The 10,310-nt window shown below is 40.3% G+C and overlaps 1 protein-coding gene across 1 annotated transcript in view; it reads left to right on the top strand.

The window, feature by feature from the left end:
* The window catches only part of LOC109915820 (ubiquitin-like domain containing CTD phosphatase 1), a 35,568-nt gene that overhangs the window by 20,656 nt on the left and 4,602 nt on the right, over positions 1-10,310 (top strand). Inside the window, exons 4-5 of the mRNA XM_048603935.1 lie at positions 1,375-1,466; positions 8,240-8,325. Of these exons, the coding sequence (XP_048459892.1) occupies positions 1,375-1,466; positions 8,240-8,325 (178 nt within the window). The remainder of the gene's footprint in view (positions 1-1,374; positions 1,467-8,239; positions 8,326-10,310) is intronic.

Genomic DNA, 10,310 nt, shown 5'->3' on the forward strand with positions numbered 1-10,310 from the left:
TCTTGGGAAGAAGATAGAGATCCAAGGAGGGAAGATTGCCAGAAGAAATGAGGTCAGTGACTGTTTTGAAAACAACGCATGAAACTCGGTCATAGTCCTGGAGGAGATAGGAGGAAGCATCTTCTTGGTTGAATTTTCAAAATCTAGACCATAAGCTATATCTGCTCTCAAATTCCAGACAACCCTATTTGTACTAATTTTGATGATGTATCTGATTTGAATTTTATTGGATTGGATGTTTGGAAATGGATTTTCTTTTTGTGGCCTTCATGGGTAAAAATCAGTTTGCAGCCATAACTTCCTGTGTACAAGGTCGACAGGCTTCCAGGTTATACGTGGTCCTAAGTGACCGATAAAGGCACCTGGATGCTCCTGAAACAGCAAGGATTTTGCACGTTCCTTCTCTCTCTTTTCTGCTAGCTTACTAATGGGATTGAGTCTCCTGTGGGTATGATGGTTTTTCATTTTTCATTTCTGGACAAGTGTCCTAAGAAGCAGCTCAGAAACTTGCAAATCAATCACTTGTTGTTCCATGAGCTGTGCATACAGGTCTCTGAGCTATTCTTTTGAATTAATAGGATTCTCTTTGTCTTTCAGAGATTGTGCTTAATTGACCAAGGCAGCAGAAGGATTAGGATTAGCATGCTTTACAGCATTCAAATTTCAAAAGATCATGAATGTCAGAAATGGATGACATTATGGGTCAAACACTGTCTTTTTACCTATTCATTTCACTGATTTCACTGCAAGTTTCCTCTGTCTGCACATTGAAAGGGCTCTCTGTAGAACAAGTTTTCTCTATCTCATTCAGGTGGGCTCACCGTTAGAACTCCTAATTTGAAACTTTAAGTGAACTGGTAATCTTGCTTGAAGAAGCCAAATTGTGACCAGCAAGGACACCAGGAATAAGACAACCTTATTATGATAGCATAGAGCTTGATCCAGTACCTCAGCTAGATTAATCAGCACTAACATCAGTACAAAGACAAGAATAAGGGAAATGTGATTGTAACTGGTGGACGTCACGTTCCATAATATTGTGACACAAGTATTGAGATAAAAGTGGACATGAGGAGTTGGGACAGGGTCTAAGGGAAGATTTAGTATGGCTGGTTGTGCAGGAACTGGGGAGGGAGTTACAGCCACTTGTTGTCCACTGCATGACAGGAGCAGCTTCAGCACTAAATCAATAAGAAAGCATTAGCTGGGTGAGGTTGGCTACAATAGATGGATATGTTTGACATTCAGGAAGAAAACCTGAGCATTCTCAAGATCAAGAAGCATTGCAGGACAGATAGAGTAGAGAATACTTTATTTATTTAGTTGTTAGCTTTGTAATGAACGTAAGCTGATTCCTCTTCTCTCTGTTTACAGGTAAAGCTGCAGAAGATGACGTTAAGCTGGGCGTACTTAAACTGAAACCAAATACTAAGATTATGATGATGGGCAGTAGGGAAGAATGCCTGGTAGGAATCAGATGTTCCAAATACAATTGACTTTTGAATAAAAAAGCTTTGATAACTTTCAGTGTTCGTTGAGAAAGGGCAGGTGTACAAACCTGAATTATAAAATTATCTGCCACATCTGTGGGTTCTGGTAAAGAAAAAGGTGAATTAATGCTTTGGCTCGATGTGCTTGGAATAATATTAGCTCTCTTTGTGAAATGTTATCCTGCCTTTTCTTCAAGATTACTCCAGTACTTGACTACTTTCTTTCCTACCAGAATTTGAAATGTTCAAAACAAAAGCTTTGTTTTATATAGTTTCTTGTGGGTATCGTACACTGTCTTTTACATTCTTCCATGGAGAAAGCTGCAGTTTTTCCATTGAGGTTTGGAATGGGGCACACTGGCACCATGGCCAAAGGGAAGATTTAACAAGGCTGGCTGTGCAGAAACAGGGGAGAGAGATACAGCCATTCTGTTGTCCAGTGAATGACCGGGACAGCTTCATCACTAAACCAATAGGGTAGCATTAGTTTGGAGTTCTTTGAGTGAAAGTCATTACCTCTTGGCTAGTGATAGTTAGCAGTAATGTGGTTCATGTTGCTGGAAATGAACCTGATTTTCTTGTTTTCTGAATTTGGAATGTTATATCTATGCTCATTCACAGGTCTTTGCTTCTCATTAGATACTCTGATTTAACCCAGACTGAAAGTAGATAACCTCAAACTCCATGGCTCCCTCCCCCAGCCCCATCTTAATCTTTCAATGATATTTTGCTGCTATTTACTTTTGTCTACATTACTTGGTGTCATCAGTAAACTTGAATGTACAGTTCTCCATTCCTCCATCTAAGTTATTCATGTAGATAATGAAAAACTGATCCCTGAGAGCCATTAGTCACATCCTGCCAATTTGAGGACATACCGTTATCCATACTTTGCCTCCAATTCTGTACTTTCATGTTGAAATCCATGTAAGTAATGATAATTAATACTCTTTAATTTACCACAGTAATTACCTCCTCAGACTTCAGCTTCAACCTGTTAGATGTGACTTGGCTTTTACCAATTCATGCTGGCTTTCTCTGACCAGCTCATATTTTTCAAATGCTTAGTCATTCTGTTCCAAAGAACAAATTCTGGCAACTTTCTCACAGCAGACAATTGTTTCCTGGTTTATCTTTCTTACCCTTAAATAATTGAGTGACATAGGCCATATTCCAACCTATGGGGACAATTTCTGAATCAAGTGCATTTTAGATTATGACTAATACTTTTGCAATTCCCCCCCACCTGCCTCAACCACGACCAATACCATAGGGTAGAAACTACTACGTCCTGGAAATTTGTTATTCTTTAGTTTTGTTGCATTTTCCATAATTTTTTTTTTAAAAGTTAAATTTATTCTAATACTTTCATCCCCTTGATTTTCTAAAATGTTGCCTCGTATGTCTGGTACTTCATCCTTTATGATCTACTGTGAATGCTAATACAAATTAATAATTTAACAAGTCTGCCAGCTCCATATTTTCAAAGTTTCGTCGCCTGTCTGTTTTTAAGGTGCTATATATCCATGTGCACCTTCTTTTTATATACTTATAAAATGTTTCAACATTGTCCTTGATATCCCTCGTAAGTTTTTTTTCCCTTTTCGCAGGGATTGCAGAAGTATTATACCTCTGAATTCGTGGGATCGTCATTATTCCTTGCATAAGTAAAGCCCTTTCCTTTAATTTATATCATTTGTCCCAATTCTCGAGTTGATCAGGGTACATTAGTACATTGCAGAATTTGTACAAGTCTTGAATTATACCAAATACTGTTTCTCACAGCCTGCCTCGCTTGGAGTCTTTTCTTTTAGTACTGTGTATAGCCTGTCATGGTCAATTGCTGCCTCAATTATTCATAGCCAAATGTGACTTTTCTTCCTATCTCTCAAATGTGGTACCAAAGTCAATCGTATTCTGGACATTGTTAGGTAATTGTCCCTTTACTATTACACTGGCTCATCATTCCGTGCTAAATCTAATAGGTGTTGTTCTCTTGATTCCGGGACATAATGTTCCAGAAGACTCTGTAGAATGCAATTGGAAATTTTGTTGCCTTTGAAATTCAAACTATTTTGCTTCACACTCCCCACCACCCCCGGCACTTTTCCATGCAACCGCAGGAAGTGCTACATCTGCTCCTACACTTGCCCCCATCTCAGGCCCTAAGAAGACCCTTCCACATCAAACAGATGTTCACCTGCACATCTGCTAATGTGGTATGCTGTATCCGCTGTTCCCGTTGTGGCCTCCTGTACATCGGGGAAACCAAACGGAGGCTTGGGGACTGCTTGTGGAACACCTATGATCGGTTCGCAACAAACAACTGCACCTCCCAGTCGCGAACCATTTCAACTCCCCCCTCCCACTCCTTGAACGACATGTCCATCCTGGGCCTCCTGCAGTGCCACAGCGATGCCACCCGAAGGTTGCAGGAACAGCACATCATATTTCGCTTGGGAACCCTGCAGCCCCATGGTATCAATATGGACTCACAAGCTTCAAAATCTCCCCTTCCCCGACCGCATCCCAAAACCAGCCCAGCTTTTCCCTGCTTCCCTAACCTGTCCTTCCTCCCACCTATCCCCTCCTCCCACCTCAAGCCCCACCCCCATCTCCTCCCTACTAGCCTCATCCCGCCTCCTGGACCGACCTATCTCCTCCCTAACTCCCCACCTACACTTACCTTTACTGGCTCCAACCCCGCCTCCTTGACCTGTCTGTCTCTTCTCCACCTATCTTCTCCTTTATCCATCTTCTAACCGCCTCCTTCTTTCTCCCTATTTATTTCAGAATCCCCTTCCCCTCCCCTATTTCTGAAGAAGGGTCTAGACCCGAAATGTCAGCTTTCCAGCTCCTCTGAAGCTGCTTGGCCTGCTGTGTTCATCCAGCTCTACACCTTGTTATCTCTTTAAAAACCATGCTGTTTTTGTGGAAGGTTTCTCTCATCTGTGTATTTATTCATCCATCCAGCTACTTTATCCGCCTATCAGGAGACCTGTAGATAGTTCCCACCAAAGTCTTGCCTTATTTGCTGTTCTTCAATTTTATCTAGTGTTTCTAGTACTTGTTCACTTTTTTTCACCTGTCTTTCAAATGCTGTAATAACAATTTTTTAAGGTTGCTACTGTTTCTTTTCTGGTTTCTCCATCTTTCCTAAAGAACTTATATCATGGCCTGTTTTATCTACTCATCATAGCTTGTAGCTTTTGTGTTAAGTTGAACTTGTACTTCTAATTTCATTTTTTTTATGACATGCATTTGTGTGAATGGAACTTTTAATTTGAATGACAGACTCTGCGCTGCCCGCTAGCCCAGAATTGTTTTGCTCACCCATTTCAACTAACCCATTCCCCCAGCATTGTGTGTCTGTAACTCTCTCATTTTTAGCTGAATGGCCCTCAGCTGGAGTGTCTCAAGTTAAAGACATTTCCTATAGATTTGACAAGTCACAAACAATTTGGCTGTACGCATGCTCTCACATACTGCAGTCCCAATGCACTGCTTCTGATGCTATTACTAAGTTTTCTTTCTTAGTTATTATGAGTTTAGTTCTGATACTGATAGAATTGCTTGAGTTCTAGATTGTATTTGGTAAGTAGGCTTTACCTTGATTTAACATTACTTAATAATTAACATGCTTACTCGCTTAACTATTTAAGGATAAGGGCAGGACAGTGGCCCAGTGGGTAGCACCGCTGCCTCTCAGCGCCAGGGACCCAGGTTTGATTCCACCCTCTGGCGACAGTCTGTGTGGAGTTTGCATGTTCTCCCCATGTCTATGTGGGTTTCCTCCTATAGTCCAGAGATGTGCAGGCTGGGTGGATTGGTGATGCTAAATTGCCCATAGTGTTCAGGGATGTGTAGATTAGGTGGCTTATCGGAGGGGTGGGCTGGTGTGGACTTGTTGGGCCGAAGGGCCTGTTTCCGTACTGTAGGAATTCTATGATCTATGATAAAACTTGAGAAAGTTAAAGTTAAACATTTAGTTTGATTTCCCCTAGCTCAGCTGGATATAGTGACGTTCACCAAGGTGAGTGGTGATGGTTTTGGAGAACAGCTTGAGAAATAAGATTTCTTCTCCTGAGAACTGAGAAGGTTAAGGGTGATTTAATGAAGATCTCCCAGATTGGAAAGTGTTATGCTGAACTATTGAGTATCCTGTCTACTCCACTGCCTGGCTGAATGGGTAAGGGGATGTCATTTGGCAGATTTGAGACAGTGACAATCTTGATCTAACTATGGAGAGACAGTAATCTAGGATTATTCAGATGCTGGACTTTTTTTTCTTATTCCCCTTTCTGCAGGGGCTGAGTCCTACTTCTGCCTTGTGCCCTCCCTGAGGGCATCTGAGTTTAGGACTTTCCATGTGGGAAACTGTTGATAAGAACTTGCGATATGAAACTTTATTCTCAAATGTTTCCTGCATTAAAATACAATTATTGTTTACTTTTATTAATAATTTGCACAGTCCCTACTGTCAGGAACTTACATTATATTTTCATTGTAATGCATTCCTGTTTGATGATGCCTGTGTACTTTTTCTTGCATTTTCTCCCCTCGAGGTGTTGGGCAATTTGCCCAAGTGTCAGGCTTCCTGCGTGATCTAACAAGTGAATGATGAGTTATTCAATTAAAATGAGTGTGGCAAAAATGTAATGATGGGAATAAAAGCAAAAAATCCTGGAAACAATCAGCAGGTCAGGCAGCATATTTGTGTTGATTGAGTTTTTTTTTAATCAACTTGAAACTCTGTCTCTCTCTTCACAAGCTGTCTGCCCTGCTAGACCATCTTCTGCTTTTCTTTCAGATCTTCAGGGTAAATTGTATATGATTCGCCAGCTGAGTTTTTTTTTAATGTGTGGCATAGTAAGTAATTACTACACATATTTATGAAAATACGTAATAAAATATGTATGTCACCATAATTAATCTGGCGCAATTTTAATTACATAAGTTATAAAAATTATATAATGCATACAAAGTTAAGACAGGTTTCATTCTTTGTTCCAACCACAGCTTCTTGATTTCATAAGTGGCTACAGGACACTGCCTTGCTCCACAGCCGCCAAAGCTGACCGTGAGGCTGCAACAGCAAGGAAGAAGCATGATGAAGCTTATTACATGTTATACTGAGAAATCCGAGAAGCAGCAACCTGCATCTCCAATCTAGGATTCGGTGTGCTGAAAAGGAAGGGCAGTTAGGCCACATTTTTGAAAGTTACTAATTGGGAACAATTTAGAGTTAGTGTAGTATAATCCTTAATTGCATTTTGTTAAAGAAGAACATGGAATGATCATGTAAAGTAGCAGGTTCAGTACTTAAAGAGAACTGGAACATAAGAACCTGCAAACGTGTGTAGTTCAGGTAGCAGGACACATGGAGACCAGTTAATCTAGCATTCAGTATTCTGGGCTTTTTTAATAGGAGTGTAGAGTACAAGATCAAGGAGTTATGCTGAACTTAATCAAGGCACTTGTTAGATCTCATTGGAGATATGTGTTCAGTTCTGGATGCCCCACTATAGGAAGGATGTGACCTCATTAGAGAGAAGGCAGAAGAGATTTTCAAACATAGTTCCAGGGATGCAAAACTTAGTTATGAGGATAGCCTGAAGAGGTTGGAACTGTTTTCTTTGGACAGCAGAAGGCTAAGAGGAGATCTGATAAAAGTTTCAAAATCATGAGGCGTCTGAATAGAGTATATAGGGAGAAATTATTCCTACTTATAAAGGATCAAGGATGAGAGGATGTAGAATTGAAGTGATTTGCAAGTGTAGCTAATGTAATGTGAGAAACACCTCTCACACAGAGTGGATCAGTTCTGGAAAGCACTGCCTGGTAGTGTGGTAGATCTTAACTGATGCATTTGAGAGAGTAATGTTTCAATAGAAACAATCGTCCAATTTGCAAGGGTTTGGGGAAAAGGCAGAAGAATAGCAATGAGTGGTAGTGCGTGTCAGACAGCCAGTGCACACATGATGGGCTGAATGGCTTCCTTCTGCAGTATAATAATTCTGTGATTAATATGGGCAATGCAATTAAGTTAATCCTCTTCTACTCCCATATGTAATTGGGTGCACTTTCCAGTGGAGGTGCAGTGACTGAATAGCAATTATCAGTATGAACTCTGACTTTATCGCATGCAGTCTATATCACTCTCGTTTATACTGTCGGACTACAGTTGTTGCTTAGAATGAGATCTGATAATTCGGCTGAAAGTAGAAATTCTAGACACTTGACCCTTGCTGACCTATATATGTCATTGTCTATTCCATCAGGCAGGGCTTCCACCACTTTGGCCAACAGGGCACTTAGCGATATCAAAATATTTCCTGTATAAATTTTAATATAACATCTTTACAATTGCTAAGCTGGACTTAATGCGTGGTACAGACTTTGTCAGATTGCGGGGGTAATGCTGTTGAAATTATCCTGCTCCTCTGTTGTAAAAATAGTGAATAACTGTAATTGTACACGACTGATGACATTAAGATAATATGCTGGGAACTGTTACTACTTCATTGTTGATGTCCTGCATGTGGAATGAGACCATGGCATCCATTCTGAGATTATTCTGAGCACAATGCCCAGTGGCAGTGACCCAGGTTGATACGTACTTCACAAACATTAACCAGATGCACAGGAAGAGGGTTGCTTCAAAGCTTCTGACTAGACTGGTTGCAGACTTCCTCTTGGATTTTTGTTTCAATTTGTTTAAATACTCATTTATTTTCCCACTCACTCAGGAGGAAGTACTGGCACCACCCCCCGACAATGATGATGTCATCAATGACTTTGATATTGAGGAAGACGTTATAGAAGTAGAAAACAGGTATTCCATTTTTGTTCACTATCATAGGCAATGGTCCCAACCATCTTACTGAAACATAAGAATCTGTCAAGGCTTAAGAGGGTCCCTACTGAGGGGTTGTTTCTGCTGTGAAAAGTATTTCAAACATGAGGCATGATTACAAGATAAGGAGTTGCTTGTTTAGAGATTGGGAGAAGTTTATTAACAGAAAAAGTGCTATAAATCTTTGTAATTTTAATAAAATTAATAATAAAAAGGGGAATGAGAGTTATTGATGCTGTATCATTGATTAGATTTACGTCTGCCACTGAGGATGGGAGGATGTTAAGTTTTTGTTCATGCTTATTGGTCTGTTTATCTGGAAACACTCCATCTTGAACAAATGGACAAATTTCAACAAGGTTTGATGCATGGTATTGCCCAAGTTGTTTCTGGCAACTATGCAGGTTTGGATCTTTGAATTTTTTTTTTGAGGGATCCATTAACATTGGGAGATAAGCTGAATTAACTTTTTTTTAAGAATTTTATTTTTTTTTGTTTTAGTACAATGCAGGTTGCCTTGGCTGCTGTAGTGGTATTTGGCACTGTTGTAAAACTATGAGCAGTGTTGTCAGAGCAGGTTGTGGAATGTGGATCAGCTTGAACCCTCCTCAGGGACAAAAGTTTTTAATAAAATGATTTCTTGATTCAGCTATCTAGTTATAGACCATGAGTAATATTGAATTAACAAAGCGTGGTGGAATAATGAGCTGTATTGAGCATCTTCTTCACTTGGATTGGAAGATTGGAATAGACAGATTTTTGGTGTCCGACTGAACCAAAGGATACGGAGTGTGCGTGTGGAAAATGCAGTTGAAACCAAGATAAGCCATAGTTGTATTGACTGGTGGATTAAGTTTGAAGGGCCCTCTGGTCTCCTCCCATCTCTTGTGATTGTCACAGTGTCTTTGTAACTTAACCTAATGCTGGTCAATGTTTTCACCAGAATTTTAATGAAATTTAATAGTGAATGTGTGCAATGTACATTCAGTATCCAGGTGAACTGTAGAAAATACATAGCAGTACAGTTAGACATTCGGCTTTTCCTAATCAGAACATACGATTGAAAATGCTATAGTCAGATGTGTCACTGTAGTGAAGTACTGAGGCTGTAGCCAGGCACCGGTGTCTGGAGGGGTATATAGTCAATTAAAAATCTTGTATAAGAGGCTATTCACATCAACAAATAAAATACATTGATTTAAATATCAAGTATTCTGTAGTATGTCAGTACCATACTGATAAGTCAGATTTTCCTGTTCAGATATTTAAAGGAAATCCTGATATTGACTGACTTTGAATCTTTATACTAAATGGTTTCTGTTAGGCAAGCATATAATTTCTGGGGAAAAAAGAATCCTACTAAGGTAGTAATCAGTTCAACAGAAGTAGATACACACTTCATGTTAGATTAACTTTTGCTGCGGAACAGATTTGGGGGTGGCTTGTGCTATTCATTTAAATGACTTTATTTACCTCTTTATTTATATGTTGACATCCTGATCTAGTAGTTTACCAGTCAAATTATATGTTCCAAGTGCTGCCTTAACAATCTACGTTAGGTCAACTCGGGGAGTACTAAGTCTAATACATTTCGGAGATAGTAGGAACTGCAGATGCTGGAGAATCTGAGATAACAAGGTGTAGAGCTGGATGAACACAGCAGGCCAAGCAGTATCAGAGGAGCAGAAAGGCTGACCCTTCTTCAGAAATGGGGGAGGGGAAGGGGGTTCTGAGATAAATAGGGAGAGAGGGGGAGGCGGATAGAAGATGGATAGAGGAGAAGATAGGTTGAGAGGAGACAGACAGGTCAAAGAGGTGGGGATGGAGCCAGTAAAGGTGAGCGTAGGTGGGAAGGTAGGGAGGGGATAGGTCAGTCCAGGGAGGACGGACAGGTCAAGGAGGCGGGATGAGGTTAGTAGGTAGGAGATGGGGGTGGGGCTTGAGGTGGGAGGAGGGGATAGGTG

The sequence above is a fragment of the Rhincodon typus genome, chromosome 12 (assembly GCF_021869965.1).
Source record: "Rhincodon typus isolate 14 chromosome 12, sRhiTyp1.1, whole genome shotgun sequence".
NCBI classification, from domain to species: Eukaryota; Metazoa; Chordata; class Chondrichthyes; order Orectolobiformes; family Rhincodontidae; genus Rhincodon; species Rhincodon typus.